General features: G+C 53.5%; 1 protein-coding gene across 5 annotated transcripts in view; it reads left to right on the top strand.

Moving 5' to 3' along the window:
* Positions 1-16,777, top strand: part of PNPLA7 (patatin like phospholipase domain containing 7) — a 77,224-nt gene that overhangs the window by 51,731 nt on the left and 8,716 nt on the right. For all 5 annotated transcript variants that reach the window (XR_003513597.1, XM_027557004.1, XM_027557005.1 and 2 more), the window contains 5 exons: positions 2,410-2,559; positions 10,039-10,102; positions 10,206-10,374; positions 13,390-13,572; positions 14,093-14,211. Coding sequence is in view for 4 of the 5 variants with exons in the window: in XM_027557004.1 (XP_027412805.1) it covers positions 2,410-2,559; positions 10,039-10,102; positions 10,206-10,374; positions 13,390-13,572; positions 14,093-14,211 (685 nt within the window). In the remaining variant the exon portion in view is untranslated. The remainder of the gene's footprint in view (positions 1-2,409; positions 2,560-10,038; positions 10,103-10,205; positions 10,375-13,389; positions 13,573-14,092; positions 14,212-16,777) is intronic.

The raw sequence follows: 16,777 nt of genomic DNA, 5'->3' as shown, positions 1-16,777 counted from the left end.
TTCTCATCTTCTTGAATCTGCAGGTTTATTTTACATATATGTCCGTATGTATGTTTTTACCACGTTTGGGAAGGTCTCAGCCTTTATTTCTTCAAATACTCTCTTGGCCCTGTATTCTTTCTTCTTTTGTGGAAACTCACAGACGCAGGTGTTAGACCTCTTATTATCATCCCCAAAGTCTCTGGGACATCGCTTGTGTTTTAACCGTTTTTCTCCTCTGATGCTCAGATCAAGTAGCTTCTTTTGATCTGTCTTCAAGGTCTTTGGCTCTTTCCTCTGTCTTCTTGACTCTGCTCCTAACCCCACCCAGAGAGGTTTTTGTTTTAGTTATTTTATTTCTACATTTCCTTCAAGACTACCCGTGATGGCTGCTTCTGGCCGGCTGTGGACCCCTGTTTTGGTACCTTCCTGTGATGGCTGCTTCTGGCTGGCTGTGAACCGCTGCTTTGATACCTTGTCAAGGGCTTGCAGCGTCTGTGCCCTGGTGTCGTTTCTGTCTTCTCCTGTCCCAGTTGAGGCCTCCTGGCCTTTGGTGCGCCTGGTCGTTTTGGACTGTGTCCCATATTTCGGGATTTACGATGATCTGGTTCCCATTTACATCTCTTACTTTTGCAGGCTCAGTGTGCTGGTATTCAGAGCACGTCCTGGCCCTCTTCCCGGCTGCGTCTGAGTGCTAACCTAGTTCTCGAGGCCTCTGCCTCACTGCACTGGTCTGCTGCACTTGGGTGCTCCCCCGAGCCAGTGTGAAGGCTGGCGGGTGCACCACCACCTTCTGTTCTCAGAGCCTCTGCTTGTGCTTCTGGCCAGTCTCCCACAGGGGCTCCTTGGGGGTGAGCCCAGCACTTCGCCCAGGGTTTAGGGGGCTCTGTTCTCCACATCCCCCTCTCTGGACAGGCTGCTGCTTCCGCTTGCTAGTGCTGGTTGGAGAGCTGGGGCTCCACTCTCTGTGTCTAGAGCCCAGGCAGGGCTTGCTTAGGGCAGGGGGCCCTGGAAAGTCTCCTAGGAGGCAGCAGCACTGGGGAGGGGAAGGAAGGGCTTACGTGGCGGTAGCTGGGTCAGGGTGTGACACTGCCGCTCTGCTGCAAGTGGAATGGTCTTCCCGTGCGCTGAGGCCCCTGGCCAGTTTGCCCTCCTCTCAGTGCCCCTCTGGCCTCCTAAGAGCTGTGTCCAGGGGCTTCTTGTAGCTGGTGGCTGCGGGTAGGTGGGATGTGCCAGCTCCATCTCCTTGGCCAGAACCAGAGCATCTCACAGCTTTTCCTAAAAGCTAAACGAAAGCTATCAGGAGCTGGCGATAAATTCCCCCTCTGGGCCTACCGCAGATGGAGGGTTCTGATGTCACAGGTCACTGGGAAAGAGAGAGAGGAAGGGACTCCTCACAGAGAAGCTTCAGGAAAGCCAGGGACGGGCCCTCTGCTGCCTTGAGTGCAGCTAGCAGTGGGATCACAGCCCTCCCTCCTCTTTCCCTGTCCCACATTAGCTCTTGGGAGCCCTGTCTCTGCCTCCTGAGCCCCCACACTGACTTCTGGGTCATGCCTTGTGGGGGAACCCACCCTCCTCCACAGGGACAAGAGCAGCAGTCAGAAATGGACAGAACTGGGCCTTCCTGCATGGCCAGGGCCTGCACCTGTGAGGTCTGTGTGAGGTCTGTGTGGGAGCTGGGCTATGACAGCGGCCAGCCAGGGAAGCTGGGAAGAGAGCCCTCAGCGTGTCCGGGCCCCAGAAGACTGGAGCCTGGCTGGGATGTGGCCAGCAGGAAGGGTGAGGCCGCCCCCTCAGCCACCTCCATGAAAGCAGGAGATTCCACCCACCAAGAAGGAACTTTGTGATTGGAAATAAGCTTCAGCTAGGGACGCGCTGGTGGAGGGTAATGACCTCGTGGACACAAGTGCCTGCAGATCCATTGCTGCTGCCGTGGGGCGTCCTGGCCTCACAACTAGAGAATGGGGAGCCTGTGGTCCTGAGGACCCAGCCCTGACCTCCGGCGGGTGGTTCTGCGCCTCACCCCTGGGTCTGGAAACCTATGCAGATGAGACAGAAGAAAGGTGTCATCATCTAAGACTCAGGCTGTTCCCCGTCTCTGGAGGAGGCGCGGTCAGAGGACGGGTCCTCCCCGGCTGGCCCTTCATCTCTCTGCATTTTCTCTGGGCCCCACGGTCTTCTCTGAGTCTGTGCCCGTGTCCCCTTCAGTGGGGCCGGTCCTGCTGTGTATGAGACGCAAGGGCGCCGCGGTGCGGTTCGCTTTCAGCAGGAAGGCCGGGAATCTAGTTGTGGAGACCAGGGCAGACCGGGTGCCCGTTCCCCCAGCCAGGCTGCTGGGGCCACGCAATCACCTGGAAACACTCAGGGACACTGAGCCTGTCCTGGCGGCAGCCGGCTCCTCAGGCTAGCACACACCCCTGTGCTCTGCAGGTCACCAGTTTGGGTTCCATACTGTGGGCAGCAAGTGGGACTCGGGGAACGCCGCCAGCAACCTCTCCACAGTGGCCGTCATGCCAGTGTCGGAGGACGTGCCCCTCACCGCCTTCACCCTGGAGCTCAAGCACGCCCTCAGCGCTATTGGTAAGCCCTGCCCAAGGCCACCTGAGGTCCCCTGGGCCCCCTCCTCCCCCTGCCTCTCAGTCCTTCCAGGTTCTCCTGAAAGAGCGCTCAGCGTTGCCCGCAAGGCTGGTAACCCTGGGTGGGGGTGGGGGTGGGGGTGCGGCGCTGGGGAGGGGACCACCGCAGTGCGACGGAGCCTCCGGACAGTCTTGATGGGGACCCGACGCCACAGGAGCTGGTGTGAGTCACACTGCACTCCTCCCAGCTGAACCCACAGAGGCCCCTGCGCCCCCTGCAGAAGCCGTCTTGGGGTGGGCGCCTCCAGCTGCCCCACCACTTGGAGAGCACGCTGCAGTGGCCAGGGAGCTGGCTGACCACGTGGGAACACCCTCAGTGAGGGTCCGTCAGCTTAGGTCTTGCTGCCAAGATCCTGACAGCTGGGAAGTTTGGGGCTCAAGAACAAGAAACTGAAATTCTGGAGAATTCTTAGGAATTCTCCAAATCATAAAGCATTCCATATTCTTAACACTTTACTCATATGGTTTTATATAATTGTAAGTGATCATAGTAATAGACAACAAGTCAATTTTCTGAGACAGGGCTATTTTACTGGCTTCAAGGGGTAATAGAAGGCATTGAATAGATGCCAAACAAAAATGATTTACAAAATTGAGCTACTATTATAAATATTCAATATTTAAAAGTTATTCTCCAAGTGAAAATTTAAATCACAGAAAGCATTAATTTCCATTAGTCTTGGTCTCTGTTTCATAACAAACGTTCTGGATCTGGAAGCCTCCACTTGTTTTCAGTGAGGTTGGTCAGCCTGTCCAGGGCGCACCAAGAGACCTGCAGTTGTACAGTGCAGACGTACGGACTCATAATAGTGGCTTGTTCCCTTTGAAAAAACGACTTGTATTTTGAAATAATTATAGATTCATAGCAAGTTATAAAAATAGTAAAGAGAGAGCCATATGCCAGCCCCCACCCCTGGTTATGTAACCACAGCACAGCATCCAGACCAGGAAATCGGTGTCCGTACGGTGCACTCATGCGACTGCATGTGTGTCCGTGTGAATTTCTGTTTCTGCAAGAAACGGGGGTCACGACAGGGACGGTACTGGACTGTCGGTGGCGTTGGGTGGCAGTGACGTCCAAGCGATGTGAGGACGAAGCAGCCTCCTGCCTCATTCCTGGTCTTGGGGAAAAGCTTTCAGTCTTTTGTCTTTGAGTAGGGTGTTAGCTGTCAGTCTCTCACGGATGGCCTCTAACTTAGGAAGGTTTCTTTCTATTCATATTTTGTTGAGGGTTTATATCATAAAAAGATGTTAAATTTTGTCAGTGCTTTCTTTTCCTGCAGCAATTGAGATGATCATATTTCCCCCCTTTGTTCTGTTGATGTGATTTATCACACTGATTGATACTCACGAATTGAGTCATTCTTGCACTCCAGGAGTAGCTCCCACTTGGTGGGGTGTGTAGGCCTTTTACTGCCCCTGGGTTTGGTCAGCTCCTCTCTCATTCATGAATTGAGTCATTCTTGCACTCCAGGAGTAGCTCCCACTTGGTGGGGTGTGTAGCCCTTTTACTGCCCCTGGGTTTGGTCAGCTCCTCTCTCATGGAGGGTTTCGCACTGTCAGGGTTGCCTGTCTGTAGTTTCTTGTGGTGTCCTGGTCCCACCGTGACTCTGGTGAGGGGGTACTGGTGCTAGCCCCATGGAATGAGTCAGGAAGTGTTCCCTCAGAGTCAATATTTTGGAAGACTTTGAGGAGGACTGGTATTAATTTTTCTTTTAACGTTTGGTAGAGGATTTTCCCTGGTGGTTCAGTAGTTAAGAATTGGCCTGCCAGTGCAGGGGTGACAGGTTCCTCCCTGGTCCTGGAAGACTGCACGTGCCGCAAGGCAGCTCAGTCCATGCGCCACAGCTACCGAGCTCAAGCTCGGGCCTCAGTGCTGCAGCTCTCCAGCCTGCATCCCGTGGGGCCCACGCTGCACAACGAGGGAAGCCCGGGCCCCACAGCCGGAGAGCGGCCCCGCCCGCCGCAGCTGGAGGAAGCCTGTGCCCGGGAGCACAGCCCCAGCTCGGCTCTGGCTCTGTGTTTAGTGTGAGATTCTTCTGTTACTTAAGGTACAAAGCCAGCTGTTGGTCAGAGATCTCTCTTCTTCCTCAGAGGAGGCATTCATAGCCATCAGCGTCCCTCCTCGCAGGGCTCTCGCTGTGTCCTCTACATTCTGGAATGTTGTGCTTTTGTTTTCATTTGCTTCAAGTATTTCCTCGTTTCTTTGTGATTTCTTTGACTCATTGGTTGTTTAAACATTTAATTTCCATATACTTGTGAATTTTCCATTTTCATACCATTGTGATCAGAAAAGATACTTTATGTAAGTCCAGTCTTTACCTGCCTCCTGAGGAACTTGTATGCAGATCAAGAAGCAACAGTTAGAAGAACTGGATGTGGAACAACTGACTGGTTCAAAATTGAGAAGGAGTGCGTCAAGGCTGTGTATTCTTACCCTGCTTATTTAACTTATATGCAGAGTACATCATGCTAAATGCCAGGCTGGATGAACCACAAGCTGAAATCAAGATTGCCAGGAGAAATATCAACAAACTCAGATATGCAGATGACACAACTCTAATGGCAGAAAGTGAAGAGAAACTAAAGAGCCTCTTGATGAGGGTGAAAGAGGACAGTGAAAAAGCTGGCTTAAAAGTCAGTATTCAAAAAACTAAGATCATGGCATCTGATTCCATCACTTCATGGCAAATACATGGGGAAAAAGTGGAAACAGTGACAGACTTTAATTTCCTGGGCTCCAAAATCACTGCAGATGGTGACTGCAGCCATGAAATTGAAAGACACTTGCTCCGTGGAAGAAAAGTTATGACAAACATAGACAGCATGTTAAAAAGCAGAGACATCACTTTTCTGACAAAGATTCGTCTAGTCAGAGCTATGGTTTTTCCAGTAGTCATGTATGGATGTGAGAGTTGGACCATAACGAAGGCTGAACGCCCAGGAATTGATGCTTTCAAATTGTGATGCTGGAGAAGACCCTTGAGAGTCCCTTGGACTGCAAGGAGATCAAACCAGTCAAACCTAAAGGATATGAACCCTGAATATTCATTGGAAGGACTGATGTTGAAGCTCTAATAATTTGGCCACCTGATGGGAAGAGCCAACTCACCAGAAAAGACCCTGATGCTGGGAAAGATTGAAGGCGGGAAGAGAAGGGGGCAACAGAGGATGAGATGGTTGAATGGAATCACCGACTCAATGGGCATGAGTTTGAGCAAACTCCAGGAGATAGTGAAAGATGGGGAAGCCTGCCTGACATGCTGCAATCCATGGAGCTGCAAAGAACTGGACCCAACTTAGCGACTGAACAACAGCAACGGAAGACTTGTGGCCCAGCATCCAGCCTCTTCTGGGGGAAAGGGAGAGTGTGTGGTGTGCTGGGCTGCTGGGCACTTGTGACTGTGAGGCAGTGTCCCATCTAGCTTGGATCTGCATTTCCCAGTAGCTGAAAAGTCTGTCTCGCAGCCACTGGGATCCCTTCTTCTGAGTGCCTGTCAAGTTTCCCACTGTTTTGTGGGGCTGTTATCTTTTCCTTGTCAATGGGCAGTGTGGATGCAGTTGCTTTTTTTCGGATGAAAATGCAGATATCTTTACCTCTGTGGCTTGCTTTTTTATTCTTTTAATGATGTCTTTCGACAAATGCTTCCTAGGTGGCACCAGTGGTAAAGAATCCACCTGCAGTGCAGGAGACACAAGAGACACAGATTTCACCCAGGTCAGGAAGATACTGGAGAAGGAAATGGCAACCCACTCCAGTATTCTTGCCTGGAGAATCCCATGGACTGGTGGGCTGTAGTCCATGGGGTTGCAAAGAGCTGGACATGACAGCATGCATCTAGTTCACTGACTTTGACAAATGCAAGTTGTTAATTCTAATATGGACCAATTTATTTATCATTTTTTCCCTATATTGTTACTGAATTTTGCATTTTATTGAAGAAATTTCATCCTATCCCCAAGTCATGAAGAGGTTCTTTTAAAAACATTATTGTATTACCTGTCAAGTTTACAATCCATTGGGGATGGTTTTGATTATGAAATAAATAGAGTCAGGATGCATTTTTCTGTAGGCTCCTCAGCTGACCCAGAGCCCTCACTCAGAACCAATGGACCCTGCCCTGAGGGTTCCTTTGCTGAAAGGTGATCACATCTGTGAAGGGTGTTTGTAGAGAGAGGATCTAGGCCGATGGCCTTGTCTTCCAGCTTCAGGGTTTCAGCCACTTCCTCTGGCTTCCACAGTTTGGAGGAGAGGCTGTGTAACAGCCAGGCTGACAGTGACTCTCCAGGCCTGAGCAGCCCCCACAGAGCCGACTCGGAGTAACTGGGAGTCACCCTGTATCCATGCACTACCCTGGCCCTGTCCATGGCTGGGCCTTAGGCAGACCCCTCCCAGGGACAGGCTAGTCACCACATTCCTAACTGGCCAGGACTGTAGCCAGCGCCTTGAGAGCCCAGGGCACTCCTAGGGGCTCCACACTTTCCCAAGGGCCTCCTCAGGACCCTCGAGTCCAGGCAGAGGCCTAGAGCAGATGTGCACCGAGGGTCAGAGAGAGCAGCCACCGTCTCCAGGGCCTCAGGCAGGGCTTCTCAGTGTTCCCGCAGCAGACATGGCCTGCCTGTCCCGTCTCGTCCTAGACTTCCAAGAGGTGAACGGAACTAGTCACTGCAGTGCCCAGGAGTGCCCGCCCTTGCAGGCTGAGAGCCCCTCAAGCCCCGAGAGGGGTCCCTCTCTGTCAGGCCCTTGTGGGTGCCCGACCCCCAAGGCAGGAGTGCGGCCTTAGTGGGACCAGCGCCCTCTGTCCCGACCCCCAGAGGAGTTGCTCCCCCACTTCCACAGGCTTCTGCCTTTGAGTCAGAGCTGCTCCCCTGCAGGTCAGACCAGCGGCCACCTCACAGGCACCACCCTGTGGTTCAATTCAGTCACTCATTCATGTCCGACTCTTTGCGACCCTGTGGACTACAGCATGCCAGGCCTCCCTGTCCATCACCAACTCCCAGAGCTTGCTCAAACTCATGTCCATCAAGTTGGTGATGCCATCCAGATATCTCATCCTCTGTCATTCCCTTCTCCTCCCGCCTTCAATCTTTCCCAGCATCAGGGTCTTTTCCATTGAGTCAGTTCTTCGTATCAGGTGGCCAAAGTATTAGAGCTTCAGCTTCAGCATCAGTCCCGCCAATGAATAGTCAGGACTGATTTCCTTTAGGATTGACTGGTTGCATCTCCTTGCTGTCCAAGGGACTCAAGAGTTTTCTCTAGCACCACAGTTAAAAAGCATCAATTCTTCAGCACTCAGCTTTCTTTATGGTCCAATTCTCAGATCCATACATGACTACTGGAAAAACCGTAGCTTTGACTAGACGAATCTTTGTCAGAAAAGTGATGTCTCTGCTTTTTATGGTCGTAACTTTTCTTCCAAGGAGCAAGTGTCTTTTAATTTCATGGCAGCGGTTACCATCTCCAGTGATTTGGAGCCCAAGAAAATAAAATCTGTCACTGATTCCACTATTTCGCCATCTGTTGGCCATGAAGTGATGGAACCGGATGCCATGATCTTAGTTTTTTGAATATTGACTTTTAAGCCAGCTTTTTCATTCTCCTCTTTCACTTTCATCAAGAGGCTCTTTAGTTCTTCCTTGTTTTCTGCCATAAGGGTGGTGTCATCTGCATATCTGAGGTTATTGATATTTCTCCCAACAATCTTGAGTCCAGCTTGTGTTTCATCCAGCCCAGTGTTTCTCATGATGTACTTTGCATGTGAGTTAAATAAGCAAGAGACAATATACAGCCTTGATGTACTCCTTCCCCAATTTGTAACCAGTCCATCGTTCCATGTCCAGTTCTAACTGTTGCTTCTTGACCTGCATGCAGATTTCTCAGGAGGCAGGTAAGTTGGTCTGCTATTCCCATCTCTTTCAGAATGTTCCACAGTTTGTTGTGATCCACACAGTCAAAGGCTTTGGCATAGTCAATAAAGCAGAAGTAGATGTTTTTCTGGAATTCTCTTGCTTTTTCTACATTCCAACGGATGATGGCAATTTGATCTCTGGTTCCTCTCCCTTTTCTAAATCCAGCTTAAACATCTGGAAGTTCTCAGTTCATGTACTGGCTTGGAGAATTTTGAGCATTGCTTTGCTATTGTGTTGTGAGATGAATGCAATTGTGTGGTAGTTTAAGCAGTCTTTGGCATTACTTTTCTTTGGGATTGAAATGAAAACTGACCCTTTCCAGTCCTGCGGCCACTACTGAGTTTTCCAAATTTACTGGCATATTGAGTGCAACACTTTCACAGCATCACCTTTTAGGACTTGAAATAGCTCAGCTGGAATTCCATCACCTCTACTAGCTTTGTTTGTAGTGATGCTTCCTAAGGCCCACTTGAATTCCTGCTCCAGGATGTCTGGCTTTAGGTGAGCACTCCACTGTGTGGAACACGCTCTTATTCTGTGTGCTGTCAAGAAAGCAGACACCTCCAGTAAAACACAGGCAGTGATTTCCTGTCTCTCCCCTTCTAATCGTGAGCCCTCAGGGAAGTTCAGATGCCAGTGCAGGGGGAGCCTGGGCTTCTCTTGCTGCAGCAGGACTTCTTCATCCTCAGGGTAGTCCAGCAGCCTTCCTGACCCTGAGGGCCACTGTCTCAGCTTTTGTCCCCACCCCTGGCAGCCCTCCTGGTTGAGCAGATGTGTCTGTCCGAACAGCAGCTCCCTTCTCCAACAGATCTTCCTGACCCAGGAATCGAACTGGGGTGTCCTTCATTGCATGCAGATTCTTTACCAGCTGAGCTATCAGGGAAGCCCAAAGGAAAGTGAAAGTCACTCAGTTGGGTCCAACTCTTTGCAACTCCGTGGACTCAGTCCATGGAATTCTCCAGGCCAGAATACTGGAGTGCGTAGCCTTTCCCTTCTCCAGGGGATCCTCCCAACCCAGGGACTGAACCCAGGTCTCCTACATTGCAGGTGGATTATTTACCATCTGAGCCACCCTGTAGATGGAAGAACAAGCTGACCCCAGAGACAGCATGTGAAAGCATGCGTCTCCATCCTGGTAAACCACATCTGCTGGAATCCAGCCAGCCACTGACTTGGGTTGGGGAAGTTGTCTGATCTTGCATTTTACAAGCTTGTGTTTCCCCTGCCCCCAGCACACACACAGTTTCAGAGCTGCAGAAATTCAAGCCCAGTGTGTACAGAGGAGGAGACTGAGGTTCAGAGAGGCTGCCCGTCCCTGTGCCTGGCGCAGCCCTTCCCTTGGCACACCGCAGGTTCACCTGCCCGGAGGGTCTCCTTCAGGGCCACAGGCACTTTCCCGAGAGCTGTGAGAGGTTTCTGCTTTGCCGACAAGCAGATTCCAGGAGAAGGAAGGGCCTCACGGCTCCTCCGAGGTGGGCTGTGGCAGTTTTCTGCATCTGGTGGTGGTTTTTAGGCCCTGCCCTGCTGCTGACCAGTGACAGCGTAAAACAGCGCCTTGGCTCTGCTGCTCTGGACAGGTATGAGGCCTCCACGTGGGAACAGCCTGGCCAAGCCCGGCTTCCTGCTCTCAGGGGGCCCCTGCCCAGCCATGAAATACACCAGGGTGTCTGTGCCTTCCAGTATCCACGAGTACCGGCTGTCCAGCTGGCTGGGGCAGCAGGAGGACATCCACCGGATCGTGCTCTACCAGGCGGACAGCACACTCACGCCCTGGACCCAGCGCTGCATCCGGCAGGCAGACTGCATCCTCATCGTGGGCCTGGGCGAGCAGGAGCCCACGGTTGGCGAGGTGAGCTGGCTGCGGAAGCGCGGCAGTGGGCGGGGCTTCGGCAGGTGGGGCCGAGTAGTGGGCGTGGTCTCTCGGCAGAAGGCTGGGCAGGTCCTGGCTAGCGTGGCCCTTTTTTCTCAGACCCGGTTTGTCTTTTTTCCTTTGAATGAAGTATTTCAAGGACTCAGGAAGGGATGAATAGTAAAAGCAAACACCCAGACATTTGCTCTCCACATTTTGAAAACATTTTGCTGTGTTTACCTCTGGCGTTGTTCTGGCAGGAGCAGGCAGATACCTATGGTTTTTCCAGTATCACGTATAGATGTGAGACTTGGACTATAAAGAAATCTGAGTACCAAAGAATTGTTGCCTTTGAACTGTGGTGTTGGAGAAGACTCTTGAGAGTGGACTTCAAGGAGATCCAACCAGTCTATCCTAAAGGAAATCAGTCCTGACTATTCATTGGAAGGACTGATGCTGAAGCTGAACCTCCAGTACTTTGGCCACCTGATGTGAAGAACTGACTCATTGGAAAAGACCCTGATGCTGGGAAAGATTGAAGGCGGGAGGAGAAGGAAAGGACAGGATGAGATGGCTGGATGGGATCACTGACCAATGGACATGAGTTTGAGTGAGCTCCGGGAATTGCTGATGGACAGGGAAGCCTGGAGTGCTGCAGTTCACGGGGTCACAAAGAGTCGGACACGACTGAGCGACTGAACTGAGCTGAGACAGATACCGTGCGGTAGCCGGTAGCCCACCCCAGGTGGTGTCTTGTGAAGCCAGAGCCTCATTTTACTGTGTGTGTGTCTCTGTTTTTTATGTAGATAGTGTTCTACTTTATTCCATCTTTGTTGGTTTATTGTTCAGTCACTAAGTTTTTTGCTCAATCACTAAATTGAGTCAGACCCTTTGCAACCCTGTGGAGTGCAGCATGCCAGGCTTCCGTGTCCTTCAGTGTCTACTGGAGTTTGCTCAAATTCATGTCCATTGAGTTGGTGATGCTATCTAACTATCTCACCATCTACCACCTCCTCCTTTTGCCGTTAATCTTTCCCAGCATCAGAGTCTTTTCCAGTGAGTTGGCTCTTCCCATCAGATGGCCAAAGTATTGGAGCTTCAACATCAGCAACAGTCCTTCCAATGAATATTTAGGGTTGATTTCCTCTATGATTGATTAGTTTGATCTCCTTGCAGTTCAAAGGACTCTCAAGAGTCTTCTCCAGCACCACAATGTGACAGCATCAATTATTCAGCACCCAGCCTTCTTTATGGTCCAGCTCTCACATCTGTATGTGACTACTGGAAAAACCATAACTTTGACGAGACGGACCTTTGTTGGCAAAGTGATCTCTCTGCTTTTTAATACATTGCCTAGGTTTGTCATAGCTTTCTTTCCAAGGAGCAAGTGTCTTTTAATTTCACTGTCTGCAGTGATTTTGGAGCCCAAGAAAATAAGATCTGCCACTGCTTCTAGTTTTTCCCTTTCTGTTTGCCATGAACGGATGGGACTGGATGCCGTGATCTTAGTTTTTTTGAATATTGAGTTTCAAGCCAACTTTTTCACTCTCCTCTTTCACCCTCATCAAGAGGCTCTTTAGTTCCTCTTCACTTTCTGCCATTAGAGTGGTATCATCTGCATATCTGAGGCTGTTGATATTTCTCCTGGAAATCTTGATTCCAGCTTGTGATTCATCCAGTCCAGCATTTTGCATGGTGAACTCTGCATATGGGCTTCCTGGGTGGCTCAGAGGTAAAGAATTCGCCTGCAATGCAGGAGCTACAGATTTGATCCCTAGGTCAGGAAGATCCCCTGGAGAAGGGCATTGCAACCCACTCCACTGTTCCTGCCTGGAGAATCCCATCGACAGAGGAGCTGCATGGGCTATAGTTCTTGGGATCACAAAGGATCGTACGTGACTAAAGGGACTTAGCAAGCACGCACGACTCTGCATGTAAACTGAATAAGCAGGATGGCAGTACACAGCTTTGTGTTCCTTTCCCCATGTGGAAGGTCAGTTGTTCTGTATAAGGTTCTAACTGTTGTTTTTTGAACTGCATACTGGTTTCTCAGGGTGCAAGTAAAGTGGTCTGGTGTTCCCGTATCTTTTAAGAATTTTCCACAGCTTGTTGTGATCCACACCGTTAAAGGCTTTCGTGTAGTCTATGAAGCAGAAATAGATGGTTCTCTGGAGTTTCCTTGCTTTTTCTATGATCCAACGGATGTTGGCAATTTGATCTCTAGTTCCTCTGCCTTTTCTAAATCCAGCTTATACATCTGGAAGTTCTCCGTTCACATACTGCTGAAGCCTGTACCATCTTGAGATTTCCTTTTTCCCTCGGTGCTTACACTTCTGAGTTTTATCCATATTGTTTTACTCGTCTTATGGCTGTTTAGTTTCTATTTGTGAACGCCCTGCCATCTGTCTGTTCTGTCAGTGGACTGTGAAATTTCCTTACTACACGCGTGTGCAAGGGTGTCTTCAGGGCACCACCTAGAAAAGCTGCCGAGCCGGAGCCTGTGTATTCAGGTTCCCAGAGCTGCCAGACCCCACTCCAGTCAGCTGTGCTGCCGGGCAAGGCCTGGGGCTCCGTGCTCGTCGCCCTGCACCCGAAGCCCCATGTCTCCAGCTTCGGGTGTCAGGTGGAGTCGTCATCTCTTTGTTTTCTGTCCGTCCTCTTCTCACCTCACGTTCTGCCCCGTCCTGGGTCAGCTACAAACTCGTCATCTCTGCTGCGGGTTCCAGTTCTGCCAGGAGCGGTGCCCCTTTGCCGAAGATGGTTGCAGCATGTATTCACGAGGCCATGTTAGAGAAGCAGAGGGCGGTGCGCTCCCTGCCTGCAGGCCCGCAGAGCTTGGCGGGCACGCAGCCGCAACCCCTGGGGCCCGGCTTCACAGAGGAAGGGCCCAGCACACTACAGCCAGGCCAGTGCCGCAACCCATGTGGGCTGATGGGCGAGGTGGCGTCCAGCCTGGGGCCGCCGTAAGCCGGGGCTCTGCTGCGCTGGCTGACTCGCGGCTCCACTCTCCCTCAGCTGGAGCGGATGCTGGAGACTTCGGCCGTGCGTGCCCAGAAGCAGCTGGTGCTGCTGCACCGTCAGGACGGGCCCGCGCCGGCCCGCACCGCGGAGTGGCTTAACATGCGGGGCTGGTGTTCTGGCCACCTGCACCTCTGCTGCCCTCGCCGCGTCTTCTCCAGGAGGAGCCTGCCCAAGCTGGTGAGGTGGGGCCCTGGGGCCTGCTTCCTGCCCTCCCTCCACTTCTGACCTCAGCCCACAGCGCTGATGCGGCTCTCACTGCTGCTCGAGCCTGATTGTTGTGTGGCGGCACCTCTGATGGAGGAGCCCCGCTTGGTGCCAGAGCCGAGCCCAGGGGCCTCACGTTGGCCCTGCCTCCTCCTTTGGACAGAAAAAGCCGCAAATCCTGAGGCACCTCTTCCTCGGGGTCCTCAGCCCTGGAGACTGGGCAGGGGCCGCAGTGGGAGCAGGGGCCCCGCAGCACGGTGGACTCAAACTGACCGTGGTGTCGATGCCCAGACATCCAGGCCCCGCACGCCCTCCACTTGGAGTGGCAGGTGTCGGCTAGGCCCAGGGCCGTGGCGCCCTCCCAGGCGAGCCCAGGCACTGAGGTGCTGACGGCGCAGCTCAGAACCACCGGCGTGTCCTGGAGACAGCTTTGGGTCAGGAGTCGGGGAGAGCAGCGGGTCAGGTCGGCCCTGTCTGCTGGCCTCTCTTGTAGGTGGAGCTGTACGAGCGGGTTTGCCAGAGGCCCCCGGACCGGCACTCGGACTTCTCCCGCCTGGCAAGAGTGCTGACCGGCAATGCCATCGCCTTGGTCCTTGGGGGAGGGGGAGCAAGGTGAGTACCTCTGCTTCCCATGCCCTTCCCTGCATGTGGGTGTGTGGGTGTGTGTAGGAGCGTGGGCAAGAGTGTGTGTACGTGGCTGTGTGGGTGGGCGTGTGTGTGCGTGGCTGTGTGTGTGTAGGTGCAAGGGGCGTGGGTGTGTGTGCATGGGCGTGTGCGTGTGCACATGGCCATGTATGTGTGTGCAAGGGCGTGGGTGTGTGCGTGGCTGTTTGTGCATGCATGGCTGTGGGTGTGTGTGCATGGGTGTGGCTGTGTGTGTGAAGGTGCAAGGGCATGGGCGTGTGTGCGTGGCTGTGTGTGTGTGTGCGTGGCTGTGTGTGTGTGCGTGGCTGTGTGTGTGTAGGTGCAAGGGGCGTGGGTGTGTGTGCATGGGCGTGTGCGTGTGCACATGGCCATGTATGTGTGTGCAAGGGCGTGGGTGTGTGCATGGCTGTTTGTGCATGCATGGGTGTGGGTGTGTGTGCATGGCTGTGTGTGTGTGTGCATGGCTGTGTGTGTGTGTGCATGGGTGTGGCTGTGTGTGTGAAGGTGCAAGGGCATGGGTGTGTGTGTGTGGCTGTGTGTGTGTGTGTGTGTGTGTGCGTGGCTGTGTGTGTGTGCGTGGCTGTGTGTGTGTGTGCATGGGTGTGGCTGTGTGTGTGTAGGTGCGTGGGCGTAGGTGTGTGTGCATGGCTCTGTGTATGTGTGCATGGGCGTGTGTGTGTGGCTGTGTGTGTGTGTGCGTGGCTGTGTGTGTGTGCGCGTGGCTGTGTGTGTGTAGGTGCGTGGGCGTGGGTGTGCGTGCATGGCTCTGTGTGTGTGTGCATGGGCGTGGGCATGGGTCCCTGTGCGCTGCCCATGCACAGCTGTGGCCCCTCCACAAGGCTTCAGGAGAGCGTGTCTCTTCCTGGCTGTTCCCTCTTTCCTCTGGCCTGCAGGTGAGCTTCTCTCCGCTTTATGAAACAGGGGTCTGCTCTGCTCACGACCCTCTGAAGCAGCCTTTAGCTCCTTGGGCTGGTGGGTGGGTTTCTTTAAGGATGTTGAGCCCAAACAACTTGAACCCAGGTTGTCCTGACACTTGCCGCCCTTCTCCTGACGTGTGTTAGAGAGAAATTTACACGCGGGGCAGAAATGGAGCGCGGGTGTGCGGTGAGCGTGCGACAGGCCCAGGCCACCGGGTGAAGCGGCGATGCGCGGAGGGGCAGGGCAGCACCTGTGCTGGATCCCTGCCTGCCGAGCGTGGGTCCCAGGGCCGGGGCACCCTGCAGGCTGGAGCCCAGGCCCCTGGCCGCAGTGGGCATCAGGGCACTCCCTGGGCTGGCCGCCTGTCCCTGGGGCCTGCTGGAGGGACCTGGCTCACCACCTCCCTTGGCCGTAGGACACTCCTTCTGGAGTGAGCTGAGGACAGAGGGTCCCAGAGGGTGGATGCCCTGCTCAGCTCCTGCACTCCTCGGCTAATCATAGCTGGATGAGGTCTGAGAGAGAATGCAGATGAGCCTCAGAACTGCTTGTCTGACTGGACTCACGCTCATTGCTTCCCTAGGACTGGAGATACTGGGGCTCGAAGCTCTGGCCCAAGACCCCTAGGGAAGGATGGAGCCTTCTTAGGGAAGGGAAAGTAGGGCGAAGCTGGTCCACTGCTCTTCCCGGGGACCCTGCCCCTCACTCCAGCTTCCTCCCTGGTTTCATCTTCCTCACAGCCGTGTTGCTGCCTGTTGCCGCCTCGCTCTGAGGGCTGGGCTGGGACCAGAGCCTCAGGCTGCCGGGAGGGACCCCTCGTGGTGACACTGGCGCCCTGAGTGTGGCCTGGCCAGGGGTGGGGGCTAGTGAGTACTGTGTCTGTTCATCTCGGGTAGTTCAGAGGCATCGTCAGCACCACGTTCTCACTTGAAAGCTGAACTAATGGGCCTGGAAACCGGGCAGTTTGCTCAGAGTTGCCAGGTGAGGGGCACTCAGGCACTTTCTGTGGGCTGGGACAGTGAGGTGCTGGAGCAGCTGGTCTGCTACAGCATTTTTAGTGAAATTCGCTCAAAGTGGCGTTTAGTAAGGCCCTGCAGTGTTCGTGGGACACACGGTGCCTGTCCGCAGGTCCAGAGCTGTCCCCAGACAGTGTCCTGCGGACGGTCATTTCAGCCGCTCCACAGCTGGTCCCCATTTACACTCCGTGTCTCACGCCAGAGCATAGCTGGTGTACAACACTGCACTGGGGTCGGGTGTACGGGGAGTGACTCAGCCACACACACGCACACGCCCCTTCCCTCTGTGGGTTCTTACAGGACAGTGAGCGTGGCTGCTTGTGCTGCAGTGGGACTCTGTTGTTTGCTTTTGTCTGCTTCATTCTTTTCGGTTCTAAATTGATGAGCTCTAAGGCCAAACGCACAGTCAGACTCTGTCCACCCCCTGTCACCCATCCTCTGCCTCCTCCTCAGCTCAGGGTCCCAGGCGGCCCCTCCCCGGGGGCGGAGCCTGTCTCCTCTGGAGTGATGCAGCCCCACTGCTGTGGGCGCACAGTTCGCCCGCGCCCGCCGAGCTCCGCTGGGCCGGGCAGCGGCTTCCTCCCAGGCACAGGGCTGAGGCG

Source organism: Bos indicus x Bos taurus, chromosome 11, assembly GCF_003369695.1.
Source record: "Bos indicus x Bos taurus breed Angus x Brahman F1 hybrid chromosome 11, Bos_hybrid_MaternalHap_v2.0, whole genome shotgun sequence".
NCBI lineage: Eukaryota > Metazoa > Chordata > Mammalia > Artiodactyla > Bovidae > Bos > Bos indicus x Bos taurus.
Note: the sequence above shows the minus strand (reverse complement) of the source record. Positions and strands in the feature narration are given on the sequence as shown.